This window comes from Eumetopias jubatus, unplaced genomic scaffold (genome assembly GCF_037043125.1).
Source record: "Eumetopias jubatus isolate StellerSeaLion01/CBP00866 unplaced genomic scaffold, mEumJub1_p1.0 scaffold_10, whole genome shotgun sequence".
Taxonomy (NCBI): Eukaryota; Metazoa; Chordata; class Mammalia; order Carnivora; family Otariidae; genus Eumetopias; species Eumetopias jubatus.
The window spans coordinates 70,619,762-70,634,457 of NW_028274816.1; the positions used below are offsets into that span (position 1 = coordinate 70,619,762).

General features: G+C 55.7%; 1 protein-coding gene, 1 long non-coding RNA gene and 3 other non-coding genes across 7 annotated transcripts in view; 4 read left to right on the forward strand and 1 right to left on the reverse strand.

Moving 5' to 3' along the window:
* The first annotated feature begins 1,422 nt into the window (after positions 1-1,422).
* On the forward strand, positions 1,423-4,040 carry LOC114197849 (uncharacterized). Of its 3 annotated transcripts, none has more exons than XR_003606969.2 (6): positions 1,423-1,498; positions 1,712-1,807; positions 1,889-2,069; positions 2,539-2,620; positions 3,098-3,183; positions 3,429-4,040. It is a non-coding gene; the product is annotated as an uncharacterized LOC114197849 (long non-coding RNA). The 3 variants fall into 3 exon arrangements; XR_003606970.2 differs by having other exon boundaries at positions 1,424-1,498; positions 2,018-2,069; XR_003606968.2 differs by having other exon boundaries at positions 1,712-2,069.
* On the forward strand, positions 1,866-1,936 carry LOC114197875 (small nucleolar RNA SNORD49). The gene has a single exon (XR_003606974.1). It is a non-coding gene; the product is annotated as a small nucleolar RNA SNORD49 (small nucleolar RNA).
* LOC114197874 (small nucleolar RNA SNORD49) lies at positions 2,386-2,456 on the forward strand. The gene has a single exon (XR_003606973.1). It is a non-coding gene; the product is annotated as a small nucleolar RNA SNORD49 (small nucleolar RNA).
* LOC114197877 (small nucleolar RNA SNORD65) lies at positions 3,274-3,346 on the forward strand. The gene has a single exon (XR_003606976.1). It is a non-coding gene; the product is annotated as a small nucleolar RNA SNORD65 (small nucleolar RNA).
* A 1,542-nt stretch (positions 4,041-5,582) lies between the features above and the next one.
* Positions 5,583-14,696, reverse strand: part of LRRC75A (leucine rich repeat containing 75A) — a 41,032-nt gene continuing 31,918 nt past the window's right edge. The window contains exons 3-4 of the mRNA XM_028089039.2: positions 8,352-8,467; positions 5,583-6,123 (exon numbers count right to left, since the gene is read on the reverse strand). Coding sequence (XP_027944840.1) covers positions 5,583-6,123; positions 8,352-8,467 — 657 coding nt within the window. The remainder of the gene's footprint in view (positions 6,124-8,351; positions 8,468-14,696) is intronic.

The window sequence follows — 14,696 nt, forward strand, 5'->3', positions numbered from 1 at the left end:
AAGCAAAGTTTGTGGGCTCTTGGGCTGGTTGATATCTGCGTGTCTCTTGGTGAGCATTTCTCTGTCTTGGGGCTGGGCTACTCTCAGCCTCACTCAGGCACGGGAGACCCTTCCCTGCGGGCCCCCAGCCTCAGGGTGGTCCTTTTCCCGGATGCTGTGCCCGCTTTCATGACAGATGTGTGGTGGTGGACACGGCAACACAGCCACCGCTCCTCCCTCTCCCACAGCTTCTGGACACCCCTTAAAGCCACCTCCAAGATCTCTCTCAAAGCCTTTGAGCTCCCTGGCTTCCTTCAGGCTCTGGATTACTGGTTTCTTTCCCTTCTGGGCCGCCTGCTCAGTTCCTACCCCTCCGAGCTGTTCTGCAGGGCAGCCAGAAGGGCCTTCCTAAGATGGAAGAGAAACATGTTACCCCTGCACCCTGAAGGCTTAAGAATCTCCCCCAGTGCCCGCAGGTCGCCCTAGTTGGCATCCCCAGTCCTCCACGGTTTTAACCCCGAATTTCCAGACACCTCATCCCGGATACCCCTGCTGCTCCCCATGCTCTCCTTAGCACTTTTACCAAATTCTTCAGGCAGACTGATGAACCGGTGTAATCCGACCCCCTGACTTGGCTCTTGCTGGAAGCCCCCGCCCCACCATTAAAATCCTTCAAATTCTAAGACCAGAAAGTTGTCTCGCGGTAGCTTTTCCAGTTTTCTCCAGTCCAAATGAATTGCTCTCCCTTGGTGGAACGAGTGTTTATAAAATGCGTATGCACTGAATAGTTTTTAAGTGGCAGAGACCTGAGCTCGTGCAAAGGCTGAAAGGAAAGCATCTGCGGAGAGGGAGAGGTTTCCATCGCCGGTGGGTTGGGGAACGGATGCAGGAGTCCTAAGGCATCAGGAGGAAAGGGGTGGAGAGAATGGAAGTGGTACCAGCTAAGACGTCTGCTCGCTCCTTAGGGGTCAAACTCAAGGGGGGTGATGAGAGCTGTCAGCGCGCAGAGGTTCTGAAAAGCTCCGGGGATATTCGGAAATAGCCGTGGGGAGAGAAGAATCAGAAGCAGCTACTATTTTATGAAGGCTTGCTGCCTGCCAAGGCTCTGCAGGGTTTCAAGTGTGGTATCTCACGTGATCCTCAGAACAACCTCTGCGGTGCCGGTAGCTTCACTTACCACATGAGCAATCGGAAGCTCACAAAGGCTGAGTAATTTGCTCCAAAACATGCAGCTAAAGACGGACCTCGGTCGCAACGTCCCTCCACCCCCTGCGCATGCGCCCTGAAACACTCCGGGCGCCGCGGGACCCAGAATTCCCGGGGCCACGGAAGAGACCATCGGCTCCAACGGAGGGGGTGTCCCGGGGTGATGAGGCGGAGTCTGCGCCGTCAAATGGGCTGGAAGTTCCCGTGAGTCTTTGCCAGTATTACCCTCCCTTCTGTGAGGAATGGAATGTTCCGACTCCTTAAAGGGCCGGGCCGCAGCCGCGGCGACCTTTCCGTTATCGTGATGATGAGGGTAAGTGGTCTGTGTAGTTGGGCCTAGTAGCTGGCGGCAAGGGCGAAGGAGCCAAAGACTTCCTAATTCCTGGGAAGAAGTCTTCGGGGAAGTTTCCGTGGGGGGCGCAGGGCGGCTCCCTAAAGCGCGTGTCCAGGCTTCGGCGGTGGGGGAGAGTCGCGCAGGGCCGCCGGGGGCCGAGGCTCAAGGCCCGCGCGCGTGTCTGTCCGGCAGGGCCGCCGCTGCCGTCTCCGGAGCCTGAGGTCCCCGAAGGCCGGGCCCCCGCTCCCCGGACCCGGCGTGGGGGCTGCGCCGACCCCGGAGGACTGGGTGAGTGCGGCCCCGGGGGGGAGGTTGGGAGTGGGACCGCGAGGAGGGCGTGCCCGACTGTGCTGATGATCCTGGGATTAGGAAGAGCCGTCAGAAGCGATGCCGGACGATTTCGATGCGTGTCTGACCGCTGTCGCCGGAGCCTCAACGGTCTGGTTGAACGTCGCTGCCACCACCTGCCCTTAACGCGTGTCACCCTCCATGTTCCAGGTGGCAGAACCCTCGCAGCGCCTTCAGGCCGGGAGTGGCCTCCCACCCTGAGGTAGGACCCAGCCTGGGCAGGGTTTATAACACCTAACTTTGTTTTTTCGTCTTTGCTAGTAAATGCACTGGAGTCGGCTGCTCCTTTACAGTTTCATGCATTGGGCAATGCATAAAATTGCAAACATAGCATGGGGCCTCAAGTGGAAATTGGAGGAGGCTACTCCTAACCTGGAACTATTTCAACCGCGGCTATGGCCGGAGATAAATGCCCAGTTAAAATGCAACGTCCCGGTTGTTTCCCAAGCAGTTGCGACTTAATCCCAGGTCCCGTTCCAGGTTTCTGGAGCAGTACCGGGGAGCGGGGAGGTGTTGACTGCTCTGATGAAATCACTTATAGGAAGTGCCGTCAGAAGCGATAACTGACGATAACTGTTCCTGGCTGACTGCAGTCAACAAGGCCTCCCGAGCTGCCGCTGCCCTGGAGTAGGTTGGTTTGAACAGTGACCCTTTCTCGTCTATTCACCCAGGTTGCAGATGGGTGTGGGGTCGGCAGTGTGTGGTCAGATCAGCAGCAGAGCGTTCGAGGGATGAGCACTGGCCTGCCTTGAGGTAAGCTTGCAGATTGCATAGCTGTTAGATGATGTTAAAGTTCCCGTGAGGTCGGGCAGTGGCACTTTGGTTAACCTAATAACTCGAATCAGCATAGCCCTTGACCTTTATCGACAGTATCCCAGAGACACTGATTATGGTTCATGGTGGCCGCGGAGCGGAGGGCAGAGGAAAGCCAGGAGTTCCTTATTACCTCACTGCTGTAAAATCTTGAGGTGTAGCTTTCCTCATCCTTGAAGATGACAGCTTTAGGTGTGTGATGTTTAAAACGATGGGATGAAATGAGGTGGAACACCCAGAGAAGCCAGTTAGGACGTGTGGACTTAACGTGGCTTCATTTACAAAAAAAACAACTCCAGTAGGTTAAGGGCTCCTGAGACGAACTGGAATTTGTAGTTGAGGCTATCATGATCAAAACTGCTCTCTTTTCTGCCTCATCTGCCGCCCATCTAGGGGTGCCTTAATTCGTTCCCCCAGGTTTTGTGTGCTGAGGTGCTCAAGAATGGTGGTCTGCGGTGTGGAGTTTGAAAGCTGGAGGCGGCAGCCCTTTAGGTTGAGGAGAGGTAAGCTTCCATCGACAAGGACCCCTCCCCCTGTGGTGGAATGAATAAGCGGCTAGTATCGTTAAAACTGATTTTCAGAAAAAGGATATCAAATGATGAAATCACCCAAAATAGCTGGAATTACCGGCAGATTGTGTAGTGGTGAACGTAAGGTTTTCTGAAGATAACCTTTTTATGCTGTGAATAGCTGTTGGGTGGAGTAGAAAGTGATACTTAGTGATACTGATAACTTAGTTTTCTTGCAGGCTATTTTCCCAGAGAAAGGTCAGCCATGCTGCAGCAGGGGAAGAACTTGAAGTTTCGAGGACCAGTGGTCACCATACCATCAGTTTGGACTGAAAACCCAGGCTTCAACAGTGGGTGTGGAAACAATGCTTAACTTGTGTTGAGGTTCCGAGGCCATTCTCTTACCAGCAGAGCCAACAAACGTGTTTGGCAAACTTGCTAGGATACTATGCTAGGATAGGCCCTGTTGGTGTCATTGAATTCATGAGCTTTCTAGTAATGTGTTGTATTTTTAGCTCCCCTGCCCAAAGAGAGCTTCTATACCTGTAAATTTTGTATAAATTTGTTCTGTTGGGTGAGGGTCTGAGTTCTTTAAGCTGCAAATGTATTTCTTCCTGAAACTGATGCTTCTGTGCAGTTACCACAAACTACAATAAAGGATGGCCTTGGGCGCCTGGCTGGCTCAGTCGTTGAGCGTCTGCCTTCGGCTCAGGTCATGGTCCCAGGGTCCTGGGATCGAGCCCCGCATCGGGCTCCCTGCTCGGCGGGAAGCCTGCTTCTCCCTCTCCCTCTCCCCGTTTGTGTTCCCTCTCTCGCTGTGTCTCAAATAAATAAAATCTTTAAAAAATAAAGGATGGCCTTTAGTATTGGTTTTTAAAAACGTGTATTTGAAGAAAAAAATTTGGTCACTGCTGTCAAATAAGCAGTCCGGGTATTAGCACGTGTCAGCTTGTCCGTGGTCAGTCTAAGCTGTTGCCCCTCTAACAACTTTAGACTTGAGGGTAAAAGTTCCAAAGCATTTAAGGCATCCACACCTTTGATTCGTCTGCCTTTGGGCTGTGTCCTTGTGCGTAGCCTTCTACCTCCTGAAGCTCTGTACTGCGCTCAGCCAAGCACCTGGACAGTGGCAGGCAGGGTCCCTGTAGTGTGGCTCTTCACCCAGCCCATCTTGGTGGCTTCCTGAGTTGGGATCTCACCTGTCACTGGGCTAGAGGCCGGACAGGCCAAGCTTCCCAGCTGTCTGCCATTTGCCTGAGTGGTCTGGTCACCACTGTGGGCATCTAAATTTTCTTAGGTAAAAGAAAGGTTGGACTCCAGTCTCCCTGGACTTGAAGTCTTTGCCTTGGTTGGAGGGCTTGTGCCTAGAAGGGATTTTCAGCTGGTAGGTCTTGAGTAGGGGCAAGAGATGGCGGAGACCATCGTTCACTCTCGGGAACCTCTAGTTTCTCACCTAGCTGTGTTGCTGGGGGGTACTAGATCTGCCAAGGGTTGCAAGTCTAACCTCAATTTCATGGTCTCCAGTTTTTTAGGAGCCTTCCATCATAGGTTTTTGGGAGTGAGCCCGGTTACCCTTGATGACTTCCTTGGGGACTCCACCAGAAACAGAAAAAGGTCTTTAAAATCCTTTTGAAGGGAAGTAGTGGTACTCTGACTTGGAACACTGCAACCCTACCAAAGGTCTGGTAGTCTTAGGCTGGGTCGGGGGGGGGGGTGGTGGGGGGTTTCTGGGTGCATGCCGTGTATGTAGGCATCCTAGGACACTTGAAGGGTAGAGGGTGGCTGGTCCCCGGGGCAGGGCCTGGGGTCCCCGGGGCAGGGCCTGGAATCCCCGGTGGAACTATGGGCTTAAGTGGAGGCTGCGACTGGGAAGTGGTTCCTCGGACCCCCAGGGCTTCACAGGGAGGAGGCAGACCACCTTCTAAGATGGGGACTAGGCTCTGGGAGTCTCTGGGGAGCTGGTCAGTGCCTCTACCCCAACCACCTTCAGCCGGGTGTTAGGGTAGAGAAAAAGGGTTCTATCAGGAGATACTGGGTTAGGTGTAGGGCTGAAACTACACTCCATTCCTGGGTTAAGTTCTTACCCATATGAGCTCAAGCTTTCCTCTGTAAACAGACCACCCACAAATCTGGGGAGGCTGAGGGCTACTGCCCCTCAAGCCACGTGGGATTCTCAGGAGCCAAAAGGCAGATGAGATTGACAAGAGGGGGAAGTGGAGAGGACGGAAGGGAAGAATTACACAGCCCCCTTCCCAGATGACACAGTCTGGCGCCAATGAGTGGGGCTGCCCAGGCCAATTTTGGGTGATCGCCTGAGGCCCCCGGTGGGGACCCCCTCGCCTGCCTCAGTCATCCTACCCCACCAGGGCTCCCTGGTGAGGACCCCCACTTCTGTGTCACGTCTGAGCTGCACCTACAGTCTCCCTGCCCTCACGGTCTTTGGCAGGATCCACAGGGCCTCCCCCCGGGTCCTCCTGGCCCGCTGTGCCATCCCGGGCCTCCTCCCCACTGCCCGGGCCCTCGCCCAGCTCCAGGATGGTGGGTAGGTGGCCCTGCTTCGGGGAGCGCTTGCGCAGGCTGAGCAGGAAGGGCTGGGGCAAGGAAAAGATGTCCACATTGTTGCCCAGGTCGATCCACGTGACGTTGGGGAACTTGCCGGGGTCCTTGAGGGTGTCGGTGAGGTCACGCAGCAGGGCCCGCGTCAGCCGGTTGCCGTTGAGTGCCAGTGTGGTGAGGCGGGGCAGCGTGCTGAGCACGGGCAGCAGCTGCAGGACCATGTCATCGGTGAGGCCCGTGAAGCCCAGCTCCACGCTATCCACCTGCTCCCCACAGCGCTGCAGGTAGCTGGTCACCCGCTCCAGGTCCCGGGAGGTCAGCGGGATGCCTGACAGGTCCACGGTGTTGTCCGGAGGGCTCCCAGCCAGGACAGCCTTGAGGCTGCGGGGGAGAAGCGACAAGCCAGGTTCAAGCAAGTGGGGCCGGCCTTCTGGATGCAGCAGTGGCCGGCACCGAACTCTGCTCTGCGCCTCCAGGGATGGGAGAAACCGAAGACCTCTGGTCCCCTGGCACTACCTCACATCTCAGCCTGGCTGGGCCCAGCTGCCCAGAGCTTGAGGGACCACGGGGGAAAGACCCAGAGGTTTCTGCAGTGACTAAGGGTACATTCCAGGGCCTTGGTGCCTGGGTTTGCATCTTAACTCTTCTTCCTACTTGCGTGAGCTCTAATCAGTTCCTTAACTTCTCTGTGCCTCACTTACCTGAACAAAGGAGCTACTTGAGTACCACGGAATTGTTAACGAGAAATAAGGTAATGGATGCAGAGCATTTAGAACAGTGCCTTGTGTACACGAGAGTGATGAATGAATATTTGCTGATGACATTATGAGTCATCTAGACTGAGCTTCCTGCTTCCCCAAGAGCAGCACAAAGTCTCTCGAGGCCTGGGTTCCAAGACAGTCTTGCCCACCAGATGGGGAATCCTTGGGGAGAGCCCTTAGGGGAGGGTGCAGGGGCTCTGGGCCTGGGGCGGGGGGGGGGCGGGTAGCTGCTGACTCCTGGAGGCTCAGGGCTCTGCACCCCATTCCACTCCTTGCCATCTGGTACTCCTTGCTCTTCTTCCTGGTCCTTGCTCTGCGGCCAGAGCTGCCCATTTCCAGGTACCCCAGGCAAGCCCTGGGGCCCTAACGGCGGGAGAGAGGAAGGTAGAGGGGGCTCACAGCCTGTTTCAAGAACATAGGTCAACATTAGCAGCCCAAGGATCATGGCTTGGACTTCCTCTTGGCAAAACAACGTTAAGTCTCTATCCTCGAGATCTGAAGCTGGAAGGCTGCTTATAGCTTCCCCCTCTTGCCTCTCAGAGTGTGACCTCTAAGTGCTTGAAACATTGCGGGGCATTTGTTCAGGGTGACCGAAGGACTGGCTGTGGTCAGTGTGACTAATAAAGCAGACCCATTACACCTGGGAGATAGCGTGTGGTTAACAACCTGAGCCTGGGGTTTGAATCCAGCCCTGCCACTTAGCAGCTGGGTGATCGTGGCCAAATGGCGACAGTAACAGCCCCTACCCCATTCACTCCTTCAGCAGGTGTTTTTAAGCTCCCGCTGTGTGTCAGGCACTGTCCTAGGCACTGACTAGTGTGATGGGAAGCCACCTGAGGGGAGTGAGGCTTTTGAAATGCAGAATGGACGAAGCCTGCACGTGTGCCGGGGAGACAGAAGAGGAGGCTCCTGGATTCCGGCAGAGCTCACATTTCTAGCTTTTCAATCCTAAAGAACTAGGTCACAGACTTCTCGTGGCATTCCAGGTCCTACGGGTCCTCCTGCTCTGCTCTGCCCCCATGTACAGCTCCTGACTTCAGCCCAGTTGGCGCCCCATCTTTGACTCACTCTCTTCCTTCACCTGGCGAGGCATTCCAGGATCCAGCTCCTCTCCTGGCTTTGGGGTGGAAGAGTCCAGAAGGGAAAGAGGAACCAGAGCTCTTGTCAGTGAGGGAGGGCAGTCCTGCCCCTACCCAGTCTAGGGGAAGGACACAAGCCACTCTGCCCCATGGTCATGTACAAGAAAAGCAGGGGTGCTCCCTCCAGAAAGCCTAACGTCCTAGGCTCCCCTTTACTTGCTTCCAATGGTGCTAGCTGTCTCTGCCCACAGGTTCTGTGTCTCATGTGCCCCCAGCCCCCCAGTCTTCTCCAGGGGGCCATAAAACCCTTGAGGCTTCTCACTGCTGCGTGGCCCAGGGGTATGGCTGGGGACTGGGTCTCCCTAGGAGACATCCAGGAGAAGTAGGGGATCCAGTGGGAGTGCCCACATTTGGCACACCAGAAATTAGAAGGCCTCATGTCTTCCTCCCCACCCACCCCTTCTGAATGGGCCCAGACGCCCCGGTTCCCAACCCACAGACCAGGGAGGGCCCCACCGGCAGCTCCCCTCATGGCTCATGCGCACCCGGAATGCTCTCCTGGCTCCTCTCTCCACCCAACCCTGAATTCTCCTTCAATCTCACCTCCTTCAGGCACCTTCCAAGGCAACCCCTCTGGCTCTAATTCTCCCTTCACCTCTGGGAAGGAGTGCTGTGTAGCCCAGCCTGGCATGGATTCGCTCTAGGTTGCCCTTCTAGAAGGAGGCCGGGCGGGGGCAGGGCCGATCCAGCTCAGGTGACTGAGACTCACCAGGCCTGCGGCTTCCTCTTCACCAGACCCCGGTGCCGCCTCCACTGGGAGTGGGGGCTCAGGTGGTAGGTCAGCTGCCGGCATAGCTTCTCCATGGCGCCCAGCGCATCGCCTTCCTGCAGAGACAACCACAGGCAGGAGGCCCCTGAGTCGGGGAGATCAGGCGCTCCCCTCCGGCTTCCTGTCTCCATGGGATGAGCATGGCACCCCCAGGCTGAGCTGGGGGATGCTTGCTCTGGGGCTCCCGCTGGGCCCCCTTAGCAGAAAGCAGTTGCTTGCAAATGGATCTGCCCAATGGCTCTCTCTGGTTTCTGAGAATTAGTTGCTATCGTGGCAAAACTGAGATTGATATAAAACTCTACATTCACAATCTGACCAATTGACCAGAGCTGAGTGCTGGCTGACCCCTGACCCAATATTCATCATCGTCCCTGCCTCTCCCCAGTGACCAGGGCCCTTCTGCTCACTCGTTTGCTCAACAAAGGATTACTGAGCACCTACTAGGTGCCAGGCAATTGTTTTAGGCAAGAAGAAGAAAGGGAAATATTTTTATGATGTCACAAGTGGGAAAATAAACAAGTGAGAAGTCCAGGTCTTTTCCAGCACAATTCATTCATCTACTGTAATCTGTCTGGCCCATCAGCACTTTTTTTTATTACTTTATTTTTTAAAAGATTTTATTCATTTATTTGAGAGAAAGAGTGTGCAAGCGAGAGAGCAGCAGAGGGAGAGGGAGAAGCAGACTCCCCACTGAGTTGGGAGCCTGATATGGGGCTCGATCCCAGGACCCGGAGATCATGACCTGAGCTGAAGGCAGCCATTTAACCAACTGAGCGACCCAGGCGCCCCAACATTTTTTCTTTTAAATAAGCTCTACACCCGATGTGGGGCTTGAACTCATGACCCGGAGAACAAGCGTCGCACACTCTACCGACTGAGCCAGGCGCTGCAGGCCCATCAGCTTTTGCGTTTGAAACCCTGGGCATTATGTCCTGAATTGTGTCCCACCCAAGTTCTTAAATTTAAGTCCTCAACCCAGGTATCTCAGACTGCGACTGTATGTGGAAACAGGGCATCTAGAGAGCAATTCAGTTAAAATGAGGTCATTTGGGGTGGGCCCCAATCCAAAATGACTGGTGTCCTCATGAAAAGAGATTAGCTCACAGACACGCATAGAGGAAAGACCATTTGAAGACCCTGGAGAAGCCAAGGAGAGGACTCAGAAACAACCAACCCTGCCAACACCTTGATCTTGGACTTCCAGCCTTCACAGCTATGAGAAAATAAATTTCTGTTGTTTAAGTGGTATTTTGTTATGGAGGCCCTGACAAACTTACATTGGGTTAAAGTGTGCAGCAGAGAGATGCTAGAGACTCCATCTCCGTCCCAAAGGAAGTCAACTCAATAGACAGTCCCCAAGCCCTGGGGGAGAGGGGGGGCCAAGAGCGTGTGAGGTTCAGCCATGAGCTCACGTCCAGTGCCTGGCACACAGTGAGCACTCAATAAAGGTCAGCTTGATGGTTGTTACCATCATCCCTCTGGTAATGGAGACTCAGCATATTAAGTACTTAAGAGCACGGACTCGGAGCCAAACCATGTGGATCTGAACCCTTGCTTTGTTACCTCCTCTGTGGCCTTGGGCAAGTCACTTGACCTTCAGTCCTCCTCCGTGAAGGGATAACAGAACCCAGCTCACGGGGCATTTTGTGAGAATGCAATGAGTCACTATTTGCAGAGGGCCTGTGACTATAGCTTGGCTCACAGCAAGCTCTGCAGGAATGCTCACTACAGCAATAACTAGAAGAGCAACAAAGACATGCAAAACTCTGGCAGGGTAAAGGGGATGACTCCTCCCTCCAAGGCTCACATGTGAGTTGGGGTTTTCAGGGCAGATGGGTTCGTGATTTTTGCATGGAGAGAAGAAACAAGAGGCATCTCCGAGTGAGGAGGAAACGTGTGCAAAGGTTTGGGTGTGGGGGGTGTTACAGGAGCAGGTGACAATCTGGGGTCTGGTCACTTCTCACCACCTCCACGGCTACCACGTTGGTCCAAGCCACTGTCATGTGTCACCTGGATTGCTGCACACGGACCTTACGCTAGGACTTCATGGAATTCCCACAACACCCCAGAGCGGAACTGCTTTCATTAGCCCCATTTTACAGAGTTGGAAACTGAGGCATAGAGAGCAGGGCTGGAGCTGTTGGAAAGGCAAGAGAAGAAGACCCTGAGGACGGGAGACTAGAGGGAGAAGAGGTAGGAAAAGGGGGTGTTGAGGATCCGAAGAGGTGAAGCATCTGAGCAGGGATCCAGGAGACAGAGGCTCAAGACGGAATAGAATCTGTGTGGACCGCACCTCTGGTCTCTGGTTCTCCCAGGACCTCACTTCCTGAGGTCTGCCTGTCTGATAAATGTCACCTGTCGCTTCAGGTGATTACACTCGCATCCCCTGGGTTGCCGTGTTCTGATTCTAGAGCTCAGTTTCCTGCTGAGCCTCCTCGTTACGGGTGTGTGCGATGGGAAGCAGGAGAAGCAGATGCGCTCAATGGAGGAAGAAGAGCAGGATCACGTTTGCATTTTGGGACTGTCCCTCTGACAGAGAGTGGTCCAGGGCCAGTCCCATCGGCTTTGTGTGGCTCGGGGCACCCCTGCCAGGCCTGCGGAAAGCCCCGAAAGTGGGCTGGGAGTGCGCGGGATGGAGAGGGTGTGGGCAGGGCGGCGGACAAGGAAGGATCCAGGCTTTGGGCTTGGGACCTCGGTAGAAGGCAAGGGGCTCCCGGAGAGAAGGAGATGATAAAGCAGGGGGACGCGCGGCTCATTTGGAACCACGTGGAGTTTGAGGGGCCTAGGGACCCCTCCTGGGAGATGCAAGTGGATGTATGAGGCTGGGGCTCAAGACACATTCACCAGCCTCTGATTTACCGTCTGGCGGTGGAATGAGCTGACGGGGAAAGCAAGGGGAGGACACACGGGACCCGAAGGGATGGAGAAGGCACAGTGTAGCCAAGGGCTCCAAGGAGAAGAAGGGCTGGCGGGCCTCCAGTGAGGAGGCCTTGGCCAGAAGAGGCTCAGGGAGGGGCGGTCATGGCGGGGGCCTGGGTGAAGGCCAACTCTGGAGGCTAAAGGGAGGATGGGAGGTGACAGCAGAGATGGCGCATTGAGAGCTTCTTCACTTGGGGCCCTCGCACCCTGGAATCACCAAGGAGCTTTAAAAAACGCTGCCTGGGCCACCCCCAGCATGCGTGGGCATCTTGCATGCAGGGATTTTTTTTTTTTTTTTTTTAAAGCTCTACGGATGATTCCTCGGGTGCCAAGTTGGATAAACACCAGTTCAAAAGCTTCAGAGACAAGAAGGACCGAGGGAGGGAGAGGTGGGACTGGTGGTCGGCCCAGCTTCCTTCCTGGGACCACCCCGGGGCCAGAACATTGCCACTCTCCCACGGCACCTGCTCCAACTCAGCTTCGGCTGCTCGTTCAGCCACTTCCGGGGGGCGCGGTGGGGGGGCGGTGTCATCCTCTGGGCCTGGGCCGTGAAGGAAGAAACAAAGAGAGGAAAAGGCGGCAAAGCAGCCGCCGCAGTGCGCCGGCACTGCCACGAGGGGGCAGCTGTGTGCAGGGCGCCGCAATGGGTTGACCGCGCACGGCCGTTCCCCGCCCGGGAGACGGAGCAAGCCTGTTTCCTCACCAACAAGGACAACAGATACGGTCACCTCACAGGCGATTTGAGACGCAACGTGAGCTCGCGTCCTCACAGAAATGAGAACTCCCTTCCGTTTGTCTGGGCTACGTGAACAGCAGCTACCATTTACTGCGCCTCTGCTATGTTAGGCGTCGCCTCTGTGCGCTGCCTGCACGAACTCTTCACGATCCTGTAACTCGCAATGATCCTATGAAACGGGCGCTACTATAACCCCCACTTTACAAAGGAGGGAACGGAGGCACAAGGAAGCTGACTAGACTGGCAAGCCCCACAACTTGTAAGATGGAATCAGGACGCAAAAGCCTGGCTCCGAGGCTGGCATCCTTCCCAACCTGCCATCCCGCCCTGCGCTGCCCTCCCGGTGATAAATCTTTGGCCTAGGTGGGTTCAAGGTGTTTCTATCATTTGCAAGCTCATCTAATTCCGCCCCCCCCCCGCCCAACTCCCTGGATTTTTCGAAGCCCCCTCCAGGTCTCCCTCCCGCGGAGAAGAGGACAAAGCAGGACTGGCTCAGAGCTGGAGAAGGAGAGTGTGGGGAAGGCAGGGGCTGGAAGGGGAGGGAGGAGGCGCAAGTGTCGTTTCTGCGTGGTTTTCCAGAAACGGCAGCCACGTGCCCCTTGTGCAACCTTGGCCGAGGGGTGTGACCACCGGCCCCGCAAGGCACCCGGTCCGTGAGCCCCGCGTCGAGCCCTCGGCGGTCGGCAGGCCCCTCCCTGCTGCTCAAAGTGGTGAGGCCCAGCAGCCCCTTTGTGCAACCAGACCCCATGCCAGGCTGCAGCTGATTGGTCCAGAAGCGGGCACTGGCAGAGCGCAGCCAATCGGCCCTTTCCTGGAGACGAGACACACCCCCGTCTGCTCCCAGGGCTGGACGCCGCCGCCGAGTAGACTCGGAGCCCCCGGAATGGAGAGGGAGGTCCGGGGGAGCCGAGAGGAGGGATGGAGAGATGCCTGCCCTGCGTTTCGTCTGTACTTCTGGGCCCTCCTTCCAAGCTTGGCTGCCTTTGGGCCCCATGGGGCCCCTCGATATCAGGATAAATTCTCTTCCTAGCTTGACGCGCAACAGAGCCCTCACCCACACCCGAGGCTCAAAGGCAGTTTGTGGTGGGCGCCTGGGTGGCTCAGTTGGTTAAGCGACCGCCTTCCGCTCAGGTCATGATCCCGGGGTCCTGGGATCGAGTCCCGCATCGGGCTCCCGGCTTAGCGGGGAGCCTGCTTCTCCCTCTGACCTTCTCCCCTCTCATGCTGTTTCTCTCTCGCTCTCTAATAAATAAATAAAATCTTTAAGAAAATAAAAAATAAATAAAAGATTATTTGTGGAATCAATTCTGCCGCTCTTCCTGCCACCCATGGAAAAAGAAGGAGAGGGGTATGATGCAAGCCTGGGGTGGTTGGGCATCGCAGGGTGGAGCGAGGGGCCCGCAGCACTGCAACGCCCCCCCCCCCCACCTCTGCCCAGGGCCCTGGAGAGGACCCTGAGGGACTCTCACTGACTTGTCAGGAAAGATTCTCAAGGCCGACTGCAGTCCCACAAGCACGTGGACTCTGCTCCACCTCTCATCTGTCAGATGGTGACTCCCACCTGCCATCTTGGCTTCCCCGGGCCCCTTTGTACGCTTCCCCCAGACCCCAAACAAGCACAGCCCGCCACTACTGGGAACCCAAAGGCTTCCGTCACTCATTCATAAATTCATTCATCAGATATTGACTGTCCTTCCTCCTACAAGCTGGATGCTCCTCCAGATACGGGGAGACTTGCTGGGCTTTGCCTTTACTCCCTACCCTGAGTCCATTCTCTGCTCCTCTTGGGTGCCTGGAAGGCTGAACTCTATAGACAGCATCGCCAGCCCTCCTGCCCCGGCTTCCAGTTGGGTTCAGCGAATGAGAGCGACGGGAGTGAGATCAGAGGGCAGGAGGAAAGATCCTTCCCATTGTCACCCTCCCGGCTTTAGCGTGTGGTGTGGCAGCCAGCCTCCAGGACGGCCCCCGTGGATCCTGGCCTCCTGTCATTGCTCCCTCCCGGAGTCTCCTGCACCGCATCAGGGTTGATCTGGGTGATGCATAGAATGTGGCGAGGTCATAAGAGATACTGTGGTGTCTGCCTTGCTCTTTTCTTGGATCACCTGCTCTGGGATAAGCCAGCTACCCATCGTGAGAAAAGCTCAAGCGGTCCTATGGAGAGACCCACATGGCAAGAACCTGGGGCCTCCTGTCAGCAGCCAAGGAATGGGCCAGCCTGGAAGGGGGCCTGCCACTCTCTGCCAAGCCTGTAGATCCCTGTAGCCCTGCCACTGTCTTGAGGGACCCTAAGCTAGAACTACCTAGTCACGCTACAGAGACTGCACAGGGACCGGTGTCGACTGTTTTAAGCCACCGAGTTCTGGGGTCATTTGCTACACGCCATAGAAAATACAGCACGGTTCTGGAAAAGGTGTTCTCGGCTCTGGTCGCGGCTTGTACCCATGGCCTCTTTCTGATAACAGCTTCCTCCTGCTGCTAGTCTTTGGGTATCTCAGTGTCCCCCGTTGGTTTCCTTCCTCCTGCCCACAACCCTGGAAATAGCCCCGTTATTAAACTCTCAAAAATTCACAATGGAATGTGCTGGCCCGCTTCCCGCCAGGGCCCTGCCTGATGCAAGATGTAACTGCGAA